The sequence below is a fragment of the Periplaneta americana genome, chromosome 9 (assembly GCF_040183065.1).
Source record: "Periplaneta americana isolate PAMFEO1 chromosome 9, P.americana_PAMFEO1_priV1, whole genome shotgun sequence".
Taxonomy (NCBI): Eukaryota; Metazoa; Arthropoda; class Insecta; order Blattodea; family Blattidae; genus Periplaneta; species Periplaneta americana.
In genome coordinates this window covers 76088372-76113361 of record NC_091125.1, presented here as the reverse complement: position 1 = coordinate 76113361, position 24990 = coordinate 76088372, and the positions used below count along the sequence as shown (strand labels likewise).

At 36.4% G+C, this 24990-nt stretch overlaps 1 protein-coding gene across 1 annotated transcript in view; it reads right to left on the bottom strand.

The window, feature by feature from the left end:
* The window catches only part of Fs (Follistatin), a 502124-nt gene that overhangs the window by 101539 nt on the left and 375595 nt on the right, over positions 1-24990 (bottom strand). The window contains exon 4 of the mRNA XM_069835112.1: positions 2673-2897. Coding sequence (XP_069691213.1) covers positions 2673-2897 — 225 coding nt within the window. The remainder of the gene's footprint in view (positions 1-2672; positions 2898-24990) is intronic.

The window sequence follows — 24990 nt, the reverse complement described above, 5'->3', positions numbered from 1 at the left end:
TCCTTCGAGTTTCTTCATCTTCTTTTAATCATCTTTCACCTTAAGTGCAAGATTTTCACTATATTTCGTTTCCTTTTCGTTGATTTACGGAACGTCCCAAGTCAAGTATGTAGAACAGACCTTGACTTTCGTTGAATTCATATATACTAATTTCGAATGAAATAGAAGAGTGTTGATGAGGACAATTTCTTAACTTAAAGTTGGGATTCTTAAACTACACGTTTACACCACAGTCTAGTATATACAATCACGAAGCTTGAGTTGTGAGGGTGCTACGAACAATAGACTGTGCCCGTACTATTTCGCATTGTCTGTAATGAGGCGATATTAACGATCCTAATGGTTAGCAACTATCTATGGATGCATATTTACTACTTATTGAGTTTCATGACTGTATATACTAGACTGTGATTACACTTCAAACGTACAAAGAAATATCCCACCAACTCAAATTATATTGGAAACAAAATACAAACTGGAAGAATTCAACGAACACTACTTTCGGCCATTTTAGATAAATTACAATTGAACAAATTAAAGACAAACATTTTAAATCAGTGTGTGTAACAGTGCAAATACTATTTGACAATCAGGAAAAATTTCATTGCAAACGAGTAAGCTAATGGAAACATTACATTTTGTTTAGAAGTGTATGGTCTTTTTCATCATGTAAACTACATAAAACGGAAAGAAAAGTTGTTGAAACATTTTGTGGCCAGTTTGTAATATGAAACGCACAAAATAAACGGTATATGTTCAAAACTATACACATATTACAATGATTTCGCAATTAGTACATATTTAATACGAGTGAATTTAAGGAAAGCAATACAACATTATAAGATGCCAGAACATATTGTGATAACTTTAACTGCAGAATACGAGAGACACGTATTAAACTATAATTTATTAACATGTAGAACTTTACACTTTGGAAAATGTTAGTAACCGCACATATTTTGAGCAGTATGAAAAGAAAAACACCTTTTACAGGATGAAATTTCTTCTAATAATTTTGAATTGCATTAAATGGAAGAAATATCTTGCTGAAATATTATTTTATAGCAAATTTGTTGTTGTGAAATCTGAAAAATATGGAGAATCTTTTCAAACGATTTTCACCATATTACAAACACGCATTTCACAAGCAAGAAAGGAATTTATAGACTTATGAATTTAAAATGAAGCAAAGTAAGACAATGCTAGAAGATTTCAGATCAAAATATGGAAGATATTCGTAGAAGGATTATACGAAATAAACAATGCCTGAAAATCTTCAGGTTTAGACGATAAGTAAACTTGTATTTTTCATGGTTATGAAATCATTTTTTGAAGGATGAATATTTTGTGATGATTCTGAACTGCGTATAATAAACATAAATTATGTTATCAATTTGCGACCCGTTTTGAAACAACACAAATTGAAGAAACCTGTTCAGTAACTGAGTTACATTACTGCCAACACGTTTACTTCAGAAACAGAAAATAAATTAAAATACAGAACTGAATTTTGGAGAAACACCACAACTTTGCAACATTGCGTTACCACTAACAGTATGAAGAGATTACTTACCACTTCTTAATAGTAGGCCTACTTTTACAAGTGCTTATTATGAAATATATTTTAAATAAAATCTTTCTTAGGGATGCGAAAAGTTTTTTTTTTATAAGATACTAGTAAATGCGTTTTCTAGACATGTATTTTGTGATTATTTTGAACTGCGTAAATTAATAGAAAAGAGTTCGGAAAAATTATGAAATATGCAAAATAAAAGGAACGTGGTCAAATAATAAAATTTTATTGCAATACTACAATTTTCTTCTTATCACTAACAGAAAAAGACTAATCTAACAGACTAAGTGTAAAGGAACCACGGCGGTACTGAAAAGAGTGTCGGCATTTTGTGATCATTTTATACTACGTAAAATGTTGTATAAAATCGTTCACCACTGTTCACCATTTCTTGTCAACTTTCTACTGGAAAATATTAGTAAAAGAATTACTTAGAAGGATATGGAAGAGTTTTAGAAGCAAGCGGACACTTTATGATAAATTTGACTGCTTAAAATTCGGGGAAAGAACTTGTACAAACATTATTTGCTGCTATTTTATGGTTAATTACGAAGTGGATAAAAGGAAAGGGTTATGTCGATATCATTATGTTGCAACTAAAGTTAGAGAAAGTCAGGAATACCGGCCGCTGTATTAGCATTCTGAACTGTATAAAATGAAAAGACTTGAGAAAAGATACTGTTTAAATATTTAACATAATTTCAGCAACTATTTGTTTATATGGCAAAATAGAGTGCGTTCATTTTATCTTTCCACGCTCGCGTAGGTAGAACGGAAGCGGCAGTGCACAGCATAGTTGTCCATATGCGATCGCGGTAGCAAGCGAGTTTGTTGTAGAGGTTCTGGAATAGTCTGTCAAGAACCCGGACATTTCTGATTTAGTAAATGGAACCAATAAAGATTTAGTACGCGGAATTAAATTAGGCAGAAACAGAAGTGTCATGAATTCATGAGAGTGTCGGCAATATTTTATTACCTTCCAATTAAAAGAACAAAAGTAATTTATAATTTTCTAGAGTTAAAGACCCAAATTTGAAGGCAAGTACACAATGTCGCGTGCTTGAGACCCCTGTGTGTGTGGTGAAAAGAGTCGTCTTACGTTTGCAGCGTCCCTTGTAGGCGACGGGGATGGCTTTACCCTTGTGGCACGCGGCCTCCTGAAGGTGGCAGGCGCTCTGGTACGTGACTCCGTCCGTGCCGCACACCTGCCTGCTGGCGGCCGGGCGTGGAGGACAGCGCTGCGCGCACTTGACGCAGTGTGGACTCAGGTTCTGGTCGAGTAGGCAATGTTTTCCGGCCGGACATCGGATCCTGTCGCAGGAGCCTGCGTGAGTGAGGCGGGCACACGCGGTTACACCGGCACACTACCTCCTAGCCAGGCACACGTTCTGCTCTATGCAGAACTGCATCAGGACACATGTGTATTCAATACAGATACAAATACAACACCTTCACAGACAGGCTGACCACACGTTTCGGATTTCACTTGGAATGTAAGTTTCATAATATTCAACACTCAGGCAACATTTTTTTCAATATATTACCGAAATACACGTGAAATGCCAAGTCAATTCATTCTCGTAACGAATTAAATGCCCAAACACAAACTTTTTTTTTTCAGAACTCTACTGAATTTCACTTGATTTTTCCAAATTAAGTAAGGGAGACATACACCTTTAAGTAGGTATTGAAAAACTGGTAGAATATTACTTTCCTAGCAATAAATAATTCTGTAACCCTGAAATTTTATATGCTTAATATACACTGTTTTTGCAATTGTATAGTATTTTCAATTTTAGTATAACTACACCGTTACGGGTTATTATAAATGCAAAATGGTACCTATAATTTGTGTTTATTCACACGGTTTCCCGGCCAACTCAAACGGTTTTTAAGATATTGCAGTGAAATTTTGCGTGCAATTATATTTCATACTTGTAAACAAGCCTACCTATCACTATTGCTTTAAAATTTATAGTTTATTTTTGAAACACATTTTTGACCTAATCATATTTTTAAAAATGATTATAAGTTGATATTGAAATAAAAATTACTTATTTGTAATGAAGATATTGAAAGACTCTAGGTCATGTTGTTCATGGACGTTCAGGAATAAAAAAGAAAACAAGTGTCACTAAGAAATATTGATATTTGTGGAAATTATCAGTGAAACGGCTTTTCAATGCACAAAATGCAGCTGCCATTTTGAATTGCTAATTAACCGTAATGGTAATAGTTATACTATCTCTGAAAATAGTATACAATTACAGAAATAACGTACATTGGGAATATAACATTTCAGGGTTACAGATTTATTCAATGCTGAGGAAAAACATTGAATTGTAGCAATTTTTCAGTACTTAAAAGTATATGTCCTCCCTTAAACACTCACTGATCTTTGAAAAAAAATAAAAATAAAAAGACTCGTTTGCAGCAACTATAAAGGAATAAGTTTGCTAACAGTGACTTGTAAAATACGTATATGCTAAAATTATAATTCGCTGTCTAAACGTGATTAATGAAATAATCTTTGGAGCAGAACAAATGTGATTCAGAAAAGGAAGGTCTTGTTCAGACTGATTTTTTGTCATGGAACAACAAATTCAAAAACAGAGAAAATTTAATTTGCCTACAAGTATATTATTTGTTGATTACGTAAAAGTTTTTGATAATGTTCTCCGAGATAAGTTGTATAATATATAAAATGATATACTGATCATATGATTAAAGCAATATAAAGTTTATGTAAGACAACAAAAATAAGAATTGACAATGGAGAAAATACATCTTAGGCAGACGAGGTGAACCAAAGAATCAAACAAGAATCCTTTAATTCCAGCTCTTTTTAATTATAGGGCCTACTGCATATTGATCAAGCCAAAAACAATGACAGAGTGTTTTTACTAGAGGAATTCTGCAGTGCTTGGGAAAAGTGACACAAGTCAATTTCCACAAACCTTTTTTGATAATTTATTGACAACTTACGGAACATCTGCTCACTTGGAAAAAAATACATAAGTATTCCTCCCATTACAATAATTCATATAGAAAAAAATCAAATCGACATAAACCTGTGTAAGTTGTCAATAAATTATCAAAAAAGGTTTGTGGAAACTGACTTATGTCACTTTTCCCGAGCACTGTAGAATTAAAATAAATAATTATGTTTTAAATACAATTTTATTCGCAGATGATCAAGTAGTTCTTAAAGACTCATACGATAAATTATGTACAAATTGCAACTAAACATTTAGAAAATATGTTAAGTTTTAATCTAATTTATTTGGTTATTTAACGACGCTGTATCAACTACGAGGTTATTTAGTGTCGATGGAATTGGTGATAGTGAGATGATATTTAGCGGGATGAGGCCGAGGATTCGCCATAGATAAGCTGACATTTGCCTTACGATTGGGGAAAACCTTGAAAAAAAAAACCCAACCAGGTAATCAGCCCAAGCGGAATCGAACTCCGGATCGGCGGGCAAGCATCTTAGCCGACAGAGCGAAGCCAGTGGCTAAAAATATGTTGAAAGAACATAACCTAAAAATATCCGTAAGGAAGACAAAAGTGTTGGCCTCTTATTGTAAGGATCATATAAGATATAAGACAGTGGTAAATAATGAAGTAGTTGAGCAAGTGCATCATTTTTAACTTCCTAGGTTTTATTCTATTTTACTGTCAACGTGAACAAATTATTTTGAAATAAACAGATTTGGACAAATGTGTGGAACAATTAAGGAAAGATATCATAAAATAAATGCAAATTACATTTATGCCTAGGTTAAATTGTAGTTGTGGAAACCGGACAATGAACAGATCCGATAACAGGAAAATAGAATCTGAGAGATGAGATTCCATAAGTCAACGGCTAGTTTGATTCTTCATGTTCATCAGAAGACTGCTGACATAAGAAAACAACAAATATAACTAAATTAAATTTCCGAAAAACAGAAGAAAGATTGGTTTGAATATATTACAAAAAGACACATCAGAATCCAAAAGCTTTTACTAGTTAACTTATCGACCGCAAGGAACCAGCAGTTTGGGAGACAGGCCTATAAATCAAGATAGAAGAATGATATCTCGAGAGCGAAACGGGTCATGGGAAGAATTAAACATTCAGCCAATCATTTGTAGAACCGCAATACATTTCATTTGATAGGCATAGTCAATTTCATTTTCGGAATTAAATATATTTGTATATTTGTAATTGTGCACCTTCATTTGAAATGTTCAATCCATCCTACTTACTTACTTACTGGCTTTTAAGGAACCCGGAGGTTCATTGCCGCACTCACATAAGCCCGCCATTGGTCTCTATCCTCAGCAAGATTAATCCATTCTCTATCATCATATCCCACCTCCCTCAAATCCATTTTAATATGATCTTCCCACCTACGTCTCGGCCTCCCTAAAGGTCTTTTTCCCTCCGGTCTCCCAACTAACACTACATATGCATTTCAATCCATCATATTTCCGAAATTAATTACTCAGGCAAAAAGTTTAAAAAGTGTGTCAGACTTCTTTCGAAATGTTCAATGTAGCTTATTTGCGCTGACACATGAATTTATTGTCCCAAGAGTATGTAAAATCTTCCTAGCGATAGTGAATCTCTGAAAGGAATGCTTACAGGTTCATGACTGTCCTTAAAAATACTCTTTTTTTTCTGTACTTCATAGTTTCAACACCAACATACAGGTTTCTATCTTACGATATAGTTTTAGTAAATAATTTGTTTGGTGTAATTAACGTTATAAATACTTTTCTGTTTCAATTTGTTGTTCTGTTAACAAATAAGAAATTCACAAAATAAAAAGACAATATGATTATAAAAATACCTAATCTTGTAATGTGTACAAAACAATGACTATCCACCATTGACATGAAATAAGCTACCTCATAAACTATTTTTTAGCCTGATATAAGTGTAACTCGAGATCGCGAACGGCATCTTAAGGGAGGATTCGTAAAATATACATATTTTGTTTCGACTTAAAATAATAAATACATGTAACAAAAACAGTCTTCATATTGAAAGTTATGTTATAAAATTCGTATTGAAAATAATTTCATGCCACTCTCTTCAGCTCATCTAGCAGACTCTAGGTCACTCAGGAGAGATTGGTAATTAGTCCTTTGTTGGGCAATGTTTTGTAGCTTATAAAGCGGAATATTATGTATGTAAAAAAAAGTAGTCCGTTGATAGACAATGTTTCCTATCTTATGAAGCGGAATGTTATGGGGAACGACGTCAAGGACTTCGCTAAAATAAAAATAGACTGAACCAGTTTGTCCACGTGTTTCGATAAGACATTATACGTATTTTATTTACCGGTACTCGTAAATATTATATAAATTTGTTATGTAGATTTGTATTTACCAAATTCATGTTAGGATGAATTAGGCTAAGTTCATCATCATTATCATCATCATCATCATCAGCTTGCCAGGTTATAGTTCTAAAAACTGTTACAGTCTACAAGAGCTTTCTTCTCATCTCATCTCATCTCATCTCATCTCATCTCATCTCATCTCATCTCATCTCATCTCATCTCATCTCATCTCATCTCATCTCATCTCATCTTTCATCTCATCTCATCTCTCATCTCATGACGCGTCCTTGTGATCTTCTTCCTCTTGGTAGCTAATTCCAGATTTTCTAATTCTGGACATAGATTAAGATTATTTTTAACATAAAATGAAACATGTTTGGTGATAATAGTTCCAAAAATGTTAATAATATTAATGAGAACAATAATAATAATAATAATAATAATAATAATAATAATAATAATAATAATAATAATAATAATAATAATAATGTGAAAATTCTTAAGAAAAGAGAGCGATGCGTATTATGCAGCTATAATCAAAATATCCTGACGCCTTCTGTTAAAAATTCATATTTGTCTTACAGACAAAGCCAAACGTATTGCTCTAGCTATTTTGACTGACAAAAAATAAAATAAGTAAGTAAGTAAATAAATAAATAAATAAATAAACAAAATTGCAACGAATATAGAGAGATCTCGGATAAACATGAAACTGCAATAGATACAATAATTCCTGTTTAATAAAACAATCCTTCTGAGTGCATATCATGTGAACATACGCTGTCCCCAATCCAGAAGTGGGAGAAATGTAATTGCCCATCAGCTCTGTTTACATCAAGGCGAGACATGAGATGAAGTTTGCCACATCCGGCTACAATTCGTGATACCTTAAACTCATTAATTTGCCTTTCAATCATGTCTAACCATATCCCTGACACTACAGGATCAGTATAGATGAACATTTTAGTTTCATTTCCGCCACTGTAAACTAAGAACAAGAATATACGTACAACTTCCTTTAAAATGTTCAGGAGGAAAACTATATTTAATAGGGAATGTAGTAACAACCGTGTTGACACACCATCCTAATATCAATTAAGAAATACAACAGATTTATTACGAGATTTTATATTTCCAGGTGTTACATTATACTAAAGTTGGCAAACATGTAAACAATGCAGTAATTGAAGCTATTGAGATGCGTTAAAATATGAGTAAACTAACTTTATCTTAGCTGATCGTACAGGTGTTCCGAGCTACGACATGTAGTCGTCTTCTACAGACACATTTTAAGCTAGACAAACTTCTTGAATCGAAATTGTTCGAAGCTGTTGCTTCAGACTGTACAGATTGAGACCGATAAGAGATGACATTAAAATTCCTGTCGAAGGATGGACGTTAATGTGTAAACTTCTATAAGATTCGAGTCTATTATAGGAGAATTACTCATTTTCAAAAATCCTACTGATGAAGTTGCGAATACTGAACCACTGACATGTGAGAATATAGTGTCCTGCCGAATGAAAACTTTTTTGTTTTCAGTGATGTTACAGGGATTCATTTAGTAATATAAAAGAAAAGGTTTTAATTAAGAAGGAACATACAGGGTGGTTATAATTAAACTGACGGTGTTCAGCGTGGCACAGCACCGACTCTAATGATCGTAGGAATGTGAAATCTCGTAGATATGCTAATTAACCAATGCGCTCGCGAATTATGCCAAAAATAGTTAGTTCCAAGTCTCGCCATCAGGTGTAAATATGGCGCTGTAAGCAGACAAAACATGCAATTGTCTGTAACTCTGACGTCAGTATGTTCTTCCGGTTGCATTGCATTGTGTCAGTTCCCTGTTACTTGATTCCGTTAGTGAAGTGAATGTTCGTTGAAAATTTAGAAGGTTGAACTTTTTCTTGTGAAACGCAATAACTATTGAGAAGAGAGACCGTGCACTGCTAGTGAAGTTGTTTTACCAGAATGGCAGCAAAATCCGCGATATATAAGAATAATCCAATACAAGTGATGAACTTAAGGGAGAAATCACCAATTACGTAAACTCAATTACACGGGAAACCCTACACAAAGTGCAAGTCTTTTTTCAGATAAAGCTCCCTGTGAAGCAGACTTGAATAATTTCAAGGAAAAAATTGTTCCGGGGGAGAGTCTCTGGTGTCTTATCAGTCCATTCGAGTTTGTGGACATAAGCGGAAAAATTGAGACGGTGTCGGGTGGAGTTCCAGGGTAGCTCAGTTGGTAGAGTGCTGATACGTTCAACCAGAGGTCCCGGGATCGATACCCGACCCCGGAAGAATTTTTCCCTTGAAATTATTCAAGTCTGCTTCACAGGGAGCTTTACCTGAAAAACTAGACTTTCACTCAGGGTGTTTAACTTTAATCCTGACCTTCAGAATAATAATTAGACATGATAAGGTTTTCGGCTGACAATGCTATGTTGGGTGTAATACACAGTGTTGAGTTTATATAAATAAATTCCTTGATTTCGCTTTTTATGGTTGAACCAATAAATGGACAGAGAAAATAAGAAATGGAGCTGTGCTATGGAGAACGAGTGAAGAAAGAATAATGATGCAACTGAAGTGAAAAAGAAATTGTCTGGATTACTGGCTAAAAGGAAATTGCCTACTGAATGATGCACTGGAAATAATGGTGAACGGGAAAAGTGTTCGGGGCAGAAGAAGATATCAGATATATGACATTAAGATATATGGGTCATATGCGGAGATTAAGGGGAAGGGGGAAAATAAGAAAGGCTGGAGAATGCTGGGTTTGCAGTGAAGAATGCAGGGTTTGTAGGAAAGAATGCAAATGAATCACGGAAGATACAACGATCAAAATGTGTCTTATCACAGAAGCAACTCTCAAAGTTTCGTTTGGAGTTTCCGGCATGGCGAAGAATTGCAGTTACTTAATGGTTACAGGCGAGGAGCAAGCGTTGTTTTATTTTTTAATTGTTTATTTTACGAGACTTTATCACCAGCTATGGTTATCTAGCGTCTGAATGATGAAAGTGATAATGCCAGCGAAATGAGTCCGGGGTCAGGGCCGAAAGTTACCCAGCATTTGCTCTTAATGGGTTGAGAGAAAACTCCGGAGAAACCTCAACCAGGTAACTTGTCCCAAACAGGATTTTAACCCGTGCCCGCTCGTTTCACGGTCAGGCATGCTAACCGTTACTCCGCAGCGGTGGACGCAAGCGTCATCTGTGCTACAATTTCACGCCATGAAATGGGTAAAAACCGTGCAGCGCCACTTCCGTACAAAATTTAATAAAAACCCACTAGATATGAAGATGATTCAAACGACTGAAGACGAAAGCGTACTGTATACAGTTCCTGCAAGAATTATAGTCCGCTGATTACTCTCGATGGTATGAGTTCTGCATAGAACTTATCGATCTCATGCAAGAGAACGACTTCTGTGGGAAACTGGTTTTCATCGACGAGGCTAGTTTTTCTGAGTAGAAAGTTTAACAGACACAATGTTGAATTTGGGGGACGAAAAATCCTCGGGCTTACGTGGAACATATTCGTATTTTCCCCAAATCTCATGTTTTCTGTGTTCTTTTCAAAATTCTAGGTTTACGGTTTTTTTTAAAACAGTGTGACGTGGTGGATCTACCTGGACATGCCACAACATTGGCTTATGCCTCAGCTGAAAAGTGACAATGTCGATTTCATTTACCAACAAGATGACACTCCGCCTCACTTTCACATAGACGTCGGCAATTTCTGAACACCCGATTACTAAAAACAAATGGATCGGTCGTGTGAGGAACAATGAGAAGCTTTTGTCCTGGCCTCCACATTCCCCTGACTTAACTGTAGATTAAGAATTATATGTTTGTTCCACCACCGGAAGACGCTGACCCGTGTATAGGATAAACTGAACTATCGACTTGGTGTCTGAAGAGTAACGAAGGAAGCCCATATTGAGCAATTATAAGTTATACACTTCTGGAAAAAGGAAAAAAAAAACTCTGTGACTTTATCTCTACGTATGTGTTTCATTGCTCTATGTTTAGCGCATAACCCGCAGTTAAATCAGGGAATTCATTTAGTTACATCATGTATTATCTTTCACTGTCTAATGTAACTCAACTAAGAGTGAAAGTAAGTCAATTTCACTATGTTTAATCTGAGAAATTTTAGTTCAATCAATCCTTTATACCTAAGTAAGTGTACCTTGTTTCGGTCGTGAGTTACACTTATCGTAACATAGCACTATGTATTAATGTACCGATAGTATTTCACGAGCGACGATTTCAACTGCAGAGGTTATTCAGCGTTAAAATACAAAGTGAACGAGGAATGCTAATAAATTTTCCCTGGATTGAAGACTGATTGCTTCCGATGGGATTTTAGCGGCATCCATCATCTAGCCCCAGCGCGACTCTTTGATGTCAGCGGGTGTCACTAATTTGGTGTTTTCACCGGGTATAGTGTACGATCACGGCTGTGAGCAGTATAGGATGAATATAAATGCAAATAAGACGAAGACCATGGTTATAGGAAGAAAAATAAAGAAGGTAAACGTGCGAATTCTAAATGAGGCAGCAGACCAAGTGGGCAGCTTCAAATACTTACTTGAAATGTACTACAAGCTGTAACATGAGATGCTGCCAAGAAGTTAAAAGAAGGATAGCAATGGCCAAGGAAGCTTTTAACAGAAAAAGGATAATTTTCTGCGGACCTCTGGAAAAATAACTAAGAAAGAGACTAATGATGTGCTGTGTGTGGAGTCTGACATTATATGGAGCAGAAACATGGAAATTACGACGAAGTGAAGAAAAGCGACTAGAAGCATTTGAAATGTGGATATGGAGAAGAATGGAACGTGTGAAGTGGACAGACAGAATAAGAAATGAAGCTGTGTTGGAAAAGGTGGATGAAGAAAGAATGATGCTGAAACTGATCGGAAAGATGAAAAGGAATTGGCTGGGTCACTGGTTGAGAAGAAACTGCCGCCTGAAGAGTGCACTGGAAAGAATGGTGAACGGAAGAAGAGTTCGGGGCAGAATAAGATATCAGATGATAGACGACATTAAGATATATAGATCTTACATGGAGACAAAGAGGAAGGCAGAAAATAGGAAAAATTGGAGAAAGCTGGGTTTGCTGTGAAAGACCTGCCGTTGGACAGAACACAATGAATGAATGAATGATTATACGATCAGGAACAGAAGTTATTTTACGTGCGATAAATCTACTGTATGACACGGGTTTCCAAACTTTACTTCTTCCCGGAGGAGGCCATCCTAAATATATCATTGCCTTTTAAAACCCATGCTATTCGGCCGAGAGCCAAGAATACAATAGTCAGCATGGTTATCACTAGACCACCGACGACAACTCTTACGATAACACTGGTATGAATATGGATAAAATCAGCTATTGACATTAATAGATACAGGCAACAGAAGATACAACATTGGTTGTTAATGATTCCCAGACGTACTGTACGTTTGCATGACTGGGACAGACCATAATTCTTCTGTATGAAATGTATTTTAAGTAGATCCCTTATACATACAACTCCCTGGAGGTAGGAGTGAAATAAATGGAAACCACTACAGGTTGTTTCTCATACCCGGACATGCAGAAGGCTTGAATCAACCAGTACTTAAATGGTAACCAGATAGAACAGACCACACCAATGTCAGTGGTAAGCCATTTAAACTGCTTCTGATCCCTCGGATGATAGCCAGTCTTCCCGCAAGGCATCCATCATCTAGCATCGGGAACACTCTTTCATGTCAGGGGGTATTACTAATTTGGCGTGTCCACTGGGCATAATGCACAATAGGAGCGTCTTTTTGTATACAGAGAAGCACTAGTTTGGCTGGTAATCTCCAGCCTGCATCACCAAAGTTTATACATCTTACCCTGAAATCAGTCTTCGTTGGTATGAAATGAAGATAGGATTGGAATGAAATACAGTGTTTTTGTAGAATGAAATTTGCAGTGTTGAGGGAAACAGGAGAATCCCGGAAAAAACCTTGTCCTCCGATTTTGTTCACCGCAAGTATCACTCCAGTTAGCGCCGTGGACTCCAGATGTAATCTCGAAAATCTTAGAGGGCTCTGGTAGTCTAAGTATGCAAATTTATTTCTTAGGCGGGGTCACCAGTAACACGGAAATCATTATGTTTTCGCTAATATAACAATTGATGATTATACCTAACAGAACCAAATTTTGACCTAGACGGAAAAAAAAAATAGTAAAAGGTACATGGAATTTCCTATCTGCAGCAAAGCGTCCTTACGTTCAATAAATCATGAACCACCCACTTCTACGAAAAGAGTTATGAATTTCTATCGCACTTTTCTAATGATTGTTTCATTTATTACCCATAAACGGTGCTATATTCGAAGATCTTGTACAACTAATTTTCTACTGTATTTTCTTATTCGAGCGCCACAGGCCGCTGTGGTCACAGAAGACAATAACATCTGCATTCTTTATACAGGCCTTGGTCCCCAGCAGCACATATTTTGTCCGCTGACTAAAGGACTTAATGAAAGAAACGGCTATCCGACGATTTTGCCTCTATCAGGAATAATGGATAGGAATGGCTTCCTTTCTGGAAGAAGCGCTGAACATTTTGACTGAAACGTCTATGCTCGACCTAAGGAGAGAAAAATTGTAATATTTTGAAATGAAAGGTTTTTCTGTAAAGTCTGACGTCACTGGTGGAACGATAGAATCATCGTAGTTATTGTACAGCATAACGAGGAAATATTTTTCATTTCCACCGACAGCTTTTAAGTATTATTGTACTATACGTGAAATTAAATCTTTGTATACCTTCTATAAAAGAATACTGAATAGTTTACGTAATTTGTAACAAGTTTGTACAAAGTCGAGTCATTCAGACTGGAGTAACAGTTATTTATGATGTGCATAAGAAGAAGGGTTTCTCAAAACGTTACAAAATGTGAACTTTTTAAAACTAAAAGTGAATCTAGTCTATTTCAACACAAAAATATGCGAACATCATATACAAGTATTTCAGACCATAACTGAGTCAGTCAGAAGCAAAGGGGTGTAAGTGCACTTACGTTATTTTCCTTAAATTGTGATTAAAAGTTACTAAATATTCGTAAATTCCGTGAAGTTTCAATTTTAAGTGTTAATGTGCGATGTGGTTAAAGGATATATCCCTTTACCACTAAAATTTTAAATGCTTTAGTTTACCCTGGATGCACTTAAATCTTTTGTTTTTCAGAAATGTCGCTTACACTCCTTTACTTCTAACCGCCTCAATTGTAGTTGGCAATTGTTTATGAGAATTTTATACATAGGAGCAGATTCAACAGTGTCACAGTATAAGGAAACTACCATTAAGAAAATGAGTGCCTATATTTAAATTTATAGTGCCTCGCATATAGTATGTTACATAAACACCATTACAGACGCAAGAGTCGGTGGTAATGGGGAATGGGAACTGAGAAAGTGGTTCAGTTCTCGGTACATAAGTACATGGACTCTAGCCAAATGACTCCGTACACCTCTGTTTCTCAGTGTTGCTTTACATTGTACAAATGTACCAGCCTCTTGAGTTACATCATAAAAACTTAGTTGCATATCGCAACGGAGACAATTTTATCGGCGCAATAGAGCAGAACAGGACACATGTCAGTGGTTGAACATACGCCTCTCCTTTCAAGTGATCTGCGTCATTAACGTTCACTTTACTTATAAAGCTGCAGCATGTGGTAGCTATTCACATTTTTCTGATAACAGGGGTCCCAAGCTAGTGATACTTCTGCCTCGTACAAGAACAGACATTCGAGTCTAGTATACGAATTCCTTATGTGATTTAATTATACTCGTATTTCAGTTTCTCCGGTTCACACACGTTTTTAAATGATATTTTTTTTTTTTTGTAAATTTAACAAGCCATAATAATTATAGTAAAAGGATGCATCCCTTGATATGAATAACGTAGAATTTCAGAATTGAAAAACTTAGACACTGAGACAGATAGCGAAACTAAAACTTGGAGAACTATAGTCAAAATAAAGTTGAGTGACAAAAAATCATGGAGTATACCGCGGGTCTAGGGCATTTCGTCACCGTTATAGTTTGTCACCTATTTTTCGTCATTAGTTTTTTGGTCATCAAATACATTTTGTCATCATGTTTATTGTCACTTGAGGAGGTTTTGTCACCGAAGATATTTCGTCATCATATACACATTTTGTTATCGTTCGTCACCAAAATAATAAAGAAAATTACATTTAGGCTGTTTTTATTATGATTCCAGAACCATCACTGTATTATTTTAATGCTCTGTATTAACATGGATTTTGCAGTTGCATACATTCATCCTGTTTTTATGGAGTTTTAACCAAAATTTCCACTGAAGTTGTGACCTATGGGCTTCATACCTATTGACAATTCGTGCAATTCTGTTATCTAAAGACGTGTATTTCTACTTTCCTCTGGGTGGAGACTGAACTACTTCTAATTTCTCAATGTCCTGCTGTATCCTTGCAGTCTCCTCCTGTAGCAACTGAAGGACACTGTAAAAGGAGGGATGTGTTTTGTCCATTGAAGTATTGAGACGCCTATGCCACGCTTTGCTAGTATTTGTTGTTCTGGGCAGGTTTTCCCTAGTACGAATGTAACAATTCCACGTATCTGGAGGGAACATGGCCTGCTACCTACCTCTGCCACGTCTACGACCCATGACATAATAAATTATCCCCAAAGTAATCGAAGATTGGACTTTCTAGTTCGATGTTTTCTTCTTCAAGATATTCTCCTGATAGCCCCTCTGTTTGAATTCGTCTCCATAATGTTTGGCCTAAATGGAAGAGGGGAAAAATTGTGGTGGCGAATAGTGATGAGGAAATGAAATTGGTGACAAAATATGGTGGTGATAAAAGTGAATCGGTGACAGAATGTTGTAGTGGCAAAATGTAATATGTGACAAAATCATAGAGTGACGAAAAATCGGTGACGAAAATTCTGGATCCCGATACCGGGAATGACATTTCACTTTAAAATTTGCTGTTTCTTAAAGCTATTCTTCGGGAAAATTTCTGTAGAATATTACGTAGACATATTATTTGTTTTATTGTGACTTTTAATTTAGAATAATAGAATGCAATGCAGGAAAAAATCCACAGTGATAATAATATGTTAATAATCTGAAATAATTGCAAGTCATACAACTATTTTCAATGAATCGGGTATTTCTCTTGCTATGACACATAGGCAACTTCTAGGATTAGCAGAGCGTGGTCAAAAAGAAGCACCATGATATTAGGAAGCCGTGTCCGGTAACGCTTCTGTTACGAGTTATAGAAAATTATAAGATTTGTCATTTACAACAGCCGTGGCGAAAAAGTGAGTCACGAGCACATTGTGGCTCGCAATGATAGCTGTGCATTTCTCTTGCTTCCTACCTCCCACAACCCCACCCTCTCACTCACTGGAGTCAAACTCCGTTCCATTTGTATTTGTCTCTGACCTGCGAGTAGCGTCGTCGCAATTTCTCTCTCGAAACCATGTACCTCTACAAAAACGAAAGTTTCAAGGAGGATGGGAGGACGCATTTTTTTGCTGCCACTATGATGGGAATATTAAATGTATGATTTGTTCACAAATATTACGAGGAAACGGTTGTACGTATAACATAAAACGACATTATACTACATGTCACTCATGAAACAGTAAAAGGTTGTATTATTAGTATTTTCATCATCATCATCATCATCATCATCATCATCATCATCATCATCATCATCTCTGCACGTCGATCCTTTTTCAGCAGATGTACGAATAATGCAGTTAGATCTTCAATTTAAACGCACGGATTTACAATGTGATGTTAAATGAAAGCTAGATGTAAGGACTTGACAAATGTTGAACTTTTCAAATCTTTGCCAAAAAATAAATATCCGAAGCTTCGTTCTTTCGCTTCCTCAGTTGAAGCCATGTTCGCTACAACTTATGTTTGTGAAAAATTATTTTCAACAATGAAAATAGTAAAAAGCAAATTTAGATAACGACTGACAGACAAATATCTTCGTGATCAACTACGACTGGCAGTAAGTGACATAATTCCTGATTTTTAAACTCTGTCGCAGAGACATTCTGAACACAGTTAATAGGTTGTGATAATGTGTCCTATGTTCTTTTTGTTTATTTCTTCTTTCGTTATACATACTAAACATTAGTTTGTAACTTTATACTGTATAAAATTATATTTAAGTGCCTGACGCAAGGAAAATGAAAATCCGTTAATAAGTCAGACAGTTGCTTCACTTCCCCTTCCTGCATAGGTGCTATGCACGTTGCAGGTTACACAGTGGCTCGGCGCACGATCACATTTTCGCCACGGCTGATTTACAAGAACGACTAGTCGGACAAGCCCCTTTGCATGCATGACAGAAGTGTCTACGAACACCTACAGAAACCAGAAATACTTCTGGCGGGGATCCTCCTTGACTGTGACATCATCCGAAGACACCAACACACAGAGAGGATCCAACAGGATGATTCAGTGACTATGTCACAAACTCTTAGGGATGATAGAGGAGACACTTATGAACGACTTTCATATAGGAACCTATGTCTGGAAACGTTCTGTTTGGTAGTTACTAACCTAGATATGAAGAGTTCAGAGCTAAAGTGGATCAAGTCACAAATTTTCATAAATTGAGTTTAATTCATTTTCTGATTATCTGAAGTTGGATCTTTTCCGAGCAGTACTGGATCAAGTCTTAATTCCAAGCATTCGCCGGTCACTTTTGGCTCAAATTATATTTGTTCACGATGTTCTGAGCCATAGTGAATCAAGTCACCAAAGCGTTGCATTAATTAACATAACAATATTGTTTATATTTTTTAAATCTAGAATTTGAGAATGGAACAATAAAATTATCCTCCCTCGGACATGGATGGGTTGTTGTTGTTGTTATTATTCTTATTTAGTCAAGTGTCCGAAGACAGGTCTGAATCTCTCAAGTGATACCAACAAGGCACCTGTCCCTGTTAATGTTCTGTCCTGTGTGTGTCTCAGTGGAGACCCCTACGCTCTGCTAACCCCGGGCTTCAGGAGAGGCCTACAAATGTGTCGATGTCTAGTGTGTATGTCCACAGAATCGTCCCCTTCCCTACAGGCACTAATATGCAAAAATTATAACAGGAGAGGTTAAACGAGCAATGAAAAAATGAAGAAGGTAAATTATTCTGTAACAAAGTAGACTAGTCTAAATAAATTTCTAAATATACGCCACAGTAATTTTTATAATCTTACAATTTTGTAAAGTAAAGGTATTCCGTCACGCTGTATGGTATATGGAGCCATGGAGGTAGAAATTAAATGTTTTCTTGATCTGAACACGAGGAGATGATACCAGCGTTACACTCCGGCCTCCTTTTACCCCTGAAAAATCTGGTACTTAATTGGACAGAAGGCTGAATGTACCCCAAAGCCGTCCTGTAGTTATGATGACGAAAACAATCCCGGCACCACCAGGGCACAAACCCGAAACCTTCCAGTCCGCAGTCTGACTCTCTACCAATTAAGCTACTACGTCTCCTAGTAGTGCAGTACGAAGCACACTTATCATACTTATTAATTTAATAAGGCTGTGAAAGTGTTCAATTCCTTTTCTAAATACTCTGCGTATACAATTCACAATTAGCACTACAGGTAATTACTTGTAAAGTGTTTAAATGATTAGAAACAGCACTATTTAAACGTAGTGAACTTAGTCGACCTTGACTAACTAAACTTTTCCTCTACTGCGTTCTTATTTCTTGTAAAGATTTTGAAACAACATGAAATGCTAGCAGCTGAACGTCCTTGTCATGTGGTTGTTATGGCGTAAAGCCATCGCTTTCGATAACATTTGAAAACTACACGACTGAGAATATATACCAGTCCAAATAGAAATGAGATAGCCTACTGTCCATTTGTATATCGCAAATTAAACCTGGGTCGATTGAATTTGTGGCTAGAAACGTTACAACATGTTATGCATTTAGGCTATGACAGCTTGTGAGGAGCACAAGTTGCTTTCGTATTGTTGATTCACACTATACATCTTCCTTTCCTTCCCTATCCGTTTCGTGTCAGTTATACTAAATGAAGTTGTGTGCTAGTGATGGGAAAATTCGTTATTTTTTTCGGAACTGTTTTGAGTGTTCCGGTTCCAAAAAACTACTAGTTCCAGAGAACAATTCCGAAATAACAGCACACAACGTAAAAATCGCTAACATGTTATGTTGTTTCGGAACTAAAAAAAATCCCAGACTATAATGCAATTAGAATCGCGACAGCTGCTACAGCCAGATATATGTAATTTATACATTCAACTGTAAAACATCGTAATAGTTCGATCATTCCTTCTATTAAATGAAAGGATATTAATACGTGAAAATAGTCTATATCAAAGCTTCATAATTTTATTTGTAATAACAATAACCATTGAGGTTAGTTGGGTTACATTTGCACTGTTATGTTACCGTATACAAAATTTATAACACAAAACAATATTGAATTTTGTATATTTTTTTCTTTATTATATATAATTAAAACTTAACAATCACTTTAGAATAATAATAGACATAATAATCTTACAGTTTGAAATTGATTGCTATATTAATATCAAACAATGTAAATGAAGCTGAATGGTCAATTAGAGTGACTGTTTAATATTGGAACGCGCACTGCAAATTCGTTGAAGTTAAAAACTCGGCACTTCCCCTATAATACTCACCTGTGATGGAACTACTGTACATCCAACGAGAACACTTTAGCTGGAAAAATAATTGAGGACCTAACATTCTAAATGTACTAAATGCCAAAAACAACTTTCTGATATATTGATGAAAATCACACTGCGAAATGGATGCTGAGTTACAACACCGTCTTTTGGCGCACAAATGAGTCACTTACAAATGAGCTGTGAAGAAGACAATTTAGTATATTCCCATATGGATGTTCCTTCCTTAGATTAAATAAAACGAAAATTGAAAAATTGGCACTTAGCACATTTAGAATATTAGGTCTTCAATTATGGTCTCTGAGAAAGTATTTGGAGCGTTCCGGACAAGGTGAGTAGAAGATAAGACAGCAGAATGTTCCGACCTGCTGTTCTTTTGTGGGAACTGCTCCGAAAGTAGGTATACTGTTATGTTATTTTTCCCCATCTCTATTGTGTTCTCATGTAGCATCTCCTTTTCCTTCTATCTGTGCCATGTGACGCTATATTTTAACTGTAGTTCAGCCTTCTGTGTATGTTAAACAATTGAAGACCTAACATTCTAAATGTGCTAAGTGCCAATTTTTTTAAATTTCATTTTATTCAATCTAAGAGTGACACATCCAGATGAGCATATCATACCAAATGGGCTCTGTCATAGTTAAATTGCAAGCTACTCATTTATGCTCCAAAGAAGGTGTCAGAGGTGTCTCAACAAGTAAGGTGTCTCAACACGTATAAGTCTCTAATCAATATCCCAGAAACTTATTTTTGGCACTTAGCCCCTTTAGAAAGTTAAGTCTTAAATTCATTTTCACTTAAAAATGGTGTGCAGAATGTTTAAAACGCACATTTCTTTCAAATTATTGTCACTATATACCATTTTTTATTTTACCTCAGAAGTTCAGCGAGTTTTTCGTCGTTAAATCCTAAAATAAAAACAAAATAAAATAAAATGAATAACTATCAAAATTCAAGAACACAGATAATAGACTATTCAAGTATAAACGTGCTAGTAGAAGAAGTGTTGGCAAACCGCGAATGAGGTGGTCAGAACAGTTTTCTTAAGACGGAACGAGCCACAAAGATTAAATGATGACGATGAAGATAATCAATTTTAAAGATGAAGATGTCACATTTCGATCACAGAGAGGAGAAAAATCAATGAATGGGTCAGAAGATATTCGTTTGGATAACATATGCACACTATCAAAACATGTCCATATACGTTCCCTATATATCCATAAAAATTGCTTTGGCAGAAACATGAAGGGAAGGGTTACGTTACTGAAAGTATTCGAAACGTAAAGTGTGTATTTATGCATAGAACTCTAGTAACTATAACTATGAGTTATGGGTATGGAATGGAAGCGAAACGGGAAGGAAGTGTTAAGTATAATGTGGATCAACCTTTAACCTCAGGAAGTGAGTAGTCAGTGGATTCGAGAAAAGTACTTTCAGTTATCATTTCATAGGAGATGGAATTAAAGAAGATAGTGGCCATGTACATGCCATTGAGCAGAGCAAGCAGTGCGTTAGAAAGCTCCCGTTCTTGTTACTGCAAAAGAGGGATGTGTTCATCATGTTTTGGCTCTGTTTACTTCCAGAACATTCCGTTTTATAGACGGCTATGTGGAATCTGTTTTAAAACGAAATGAAATATTTATCCTTCGCCCAGTTTTGAATCAGGACTCTCTCAGTCTGCCGTCTATCACTCTACTCAGCTCTTTAGAAGTTATAATTACGCGAAAAATTCGTTTCCTTTCTTCGAACTCGTTCTCACTTGTACAATTCGCTCTACCGATCCACAAAATAAATGATACAATATTAAATACAGGGTAGGCCTAAGCCTAATGTAACTTCATAAATTCTTATATTCAAAACATTATAATATATTCTGTATAATTGGCTTCATAATGCACATTGTCTTAAATTAATGTATACTCTTTGAAACAATACATCTCATCAATTAAAACAGATAGATATACAATTTTAGTCGTAAATAATTAAGATGACAATGAAAAACTTAGTAACGCTTTCGTTTGTTGCAGTCATGGCAAACAAATATGGTAGAGATAAGGTTATCGTTTGATCAAGGGAAGTGGGTACGAAAGTGTTATTGGAAAACGAAGAATGTGATCGGAGGATTGAATCTGAAACACCACCAACAAGGTCAACATTTACAAGTATCCGTGACAACCTATTATTGGAGAAACATTTGTTCCGCAACCGAGAATCGAACCCAGGACCTCTCAGCTTTGCGCGCTGAGCGCTCTTTCCATCTGAGCTATCCTGGCCGAACTCTCCTCCTTTGTAACATCAATGGCCTACTATCTGCATCTTAGACACATAAGTCGTGTAAGCAGGAGCGGATATTTAAATGACTTTATGGCCATTTTTGACAACAGTTTATTGAATACCTGTTAACATTTACATCCATATTCATACATGAAGCCTCGCCGTCCACAATGAATAATCAAGACTACATATACAGGTTGTTAAAAAAAGTATCCAATATTTTAGGAGGTGATAGCATGCATCAAAACAAGAAAAAAAATGTCTAATAAACGTGGGTCCTAAAACATATACTTTCTGAGATCTGAACACCTGTTCATAGGAGGTGCTCAATGTGACGTCCATTCATGGCAATGCATTCCTCTGCCCTACAATACAGCAGACTACCAGATAATCATATCGTAGTTGATGGAATACTGATACGGTATACGCAAGGAATACGGTACTGAAAACAAAAGTTTCGTTGCGGATATAAGCGGGATTCAGCTGAGATGGTGTTGTGAATTTTCGTAATCAGTATGTGTGGGCTGATGAAAATCCCCATGCAGTGGAAGAAATAAGGCATCAGCACCGATTCTCAATCAACGTACGGGCAGCAGGCGTTCTTGGTGATAGATTAATAGGGCCATACGTGCTACCACAGAGATTAACTGAGGCTCGTTATCAGGACTTTCTTATTAACGTATTGCCTACCTTGCTGGAGTATGTACCATGTCAGCAAAGACTACAGATGTGGTTCACGCGCGATGATACACCAGCACATTATCTCCGCAATGTGCGTGAACACCTGACGCTGATATTTCAGGACCGCTGGATTGATCGGGGAGGCCCCACACCTTGGCCTGTTCGTCCCCCACACCTAAATCCCCTAGATTTTTGGTTATGAAGAACAACTAGGTCAATTTCAAAGAGTACGTGATTCCTTATGCCGAAGGGCAAAGCAATGCATTGCCATGAATGAACGTGACATTGAGCACCTCCTATGAACAAGAGATCTCAGAAAGTATGTGTTGTAGGAACCATGCTTATTAGACTTTATTTTCTTGTTTTAATGCATACTAGCACTCCTAAAATATTGGATACTTTTTTTAACACCCTGTATGTAGTCAACATGGAGATACCTATTGGATGTTAACAGTATTCAATAAACTGTTGTCGAAAATGGCCATAAAGTCATTTAAATATGCGCTCCTGCATACGACTTATATCTAAAATGCAGGTAGTAGGCCGTTAATGATACAGAGGCGCCATGAATCGGGTCTCGGCATAGCTAAGATGGAAAGAGCATTCAGCGCGCAAAGCTGAGAGGTCCTGGGTTCGATTCCCGATGTCGGAACGATTTTTTTCTCCAATAATAGGTATCTACATGTTGACTACATATAGGTAGTCGTGATTATTCAATGAGGACGGCGAGGCCTCATGTATGAATATGCATATCCGTGACAAGTTTGAAGTCGATGGAATGGTGTAAGATATGAAGATGGGACGGTGCGCGAGAAAGAGAACTTCGACGAACAACGAAAGTACTGCTGCACTTATGCAGAGTTTCACACGATTCCCAAAGCAGTCTGTGAGGCAATATTCTCATGAAACTGGTATTAATAAAGTTAGCGTTCAAAAAATTTGCGGACTCAGAAATGGAAGAATTACATTCCGAGAATTCTCCCAGCATTAAATGAGGGAAATCCAGTAGGCTACTTCAACATTTGTGAAGCAAGGGAAGGTTTTCAAGATTCAATTGTTTGGTCAGGTGAATCCATGTTTAAACTTAATGTAACAATTAGTCAACATAACTTTGTGTATTGGGCTAACGAAAACATAAACGTCATTGAAGAAAAGCACGCTAATCGTCAATATGGTATGGTCTGACTTTTTCAGAGGGATGATCGGGTCATATTTCTTCGAAGACACTGCCACAGGTGTGTTTTATCTACGAATGTTGCAAACCATAATTCCTATTCTTAATGACCTCTTTGACAATGAATATGGGTACAGTTTTCAACAGAGGGCGTCACCTCACTTTGAATACAATGTGAGAAATTTTCTCAATCGCACATTTCTTGAGAGATGGATAGGACGAAGAGGAAGTGCTGCGGAGTATCCACCTCGATCTCCAGATTTAAACACCATGGGCTTCTACCTTTGGGGAACTGTAAAGAAGATAGGGTACGCTGCAAAACCACAAACACTGCCGGATCTGAGAGAGTAAATTAAACATATTTGTAATGCTATTCCATTAGCAACAATACAGTTGATATGTCGCTCTGTTCTACGTCGTTGTCGACAATGGATTGGGGCGGAAAGTGGCCATTTTGAACATTTACAACCTTATAGTACATAACACCACATAAATCGCATATCTATCTCTTTTAATTAATTAAATATATTATTCAAAAAATTGTACACATTAATTTGAGACACTCGGTATATCAATGTGAAGGATAGGCCACCAAGTTTTGTTACCCATTGTAATACCATTGACAATTGCTTGCAACGTCACTGCAGTGGCACATAAAATGACTTTTACGGATGCAGACATGCCAGTGGCATGGAAATTTTGTTGGCACAAAATACAGAGTAATCTAAAAAGAAAATAACTACGCTTAAATTGCGAGAAAAAACAGCCGAAAAGTTAAAAGCTTGAGTTATTTGAACGAGAGTTTCTTTTGTATCAAGTACGAACACTTCTTTGCAGTTGTGTAGAAAAATTTATTTTGTAAAACCAAAACATGCACTTAAATTGTTATGCGCCCCTAAAACTTGCCATTTTAGATTTCACTGCTGACGCTTCGAAAAAAGCCATATCATCCACTGCTTCACAATCCCTGAATTCTGTCATAAAATATAACAAGAAACTCAGAAAACAAAGGTCTCCATACCGGATATACTTTCGCAATGTAGAATTAAATGAAATAAATAAGGTAATATTTGAGCAGAAAGAAAAACGACGCCTATTACAAAGAGTAATAACATTCCAATTAATAAAATTGTAGTATATAGAATGATCCAAAACTCATGTTGCAGAAGAATATGGTACATAGAGGGTG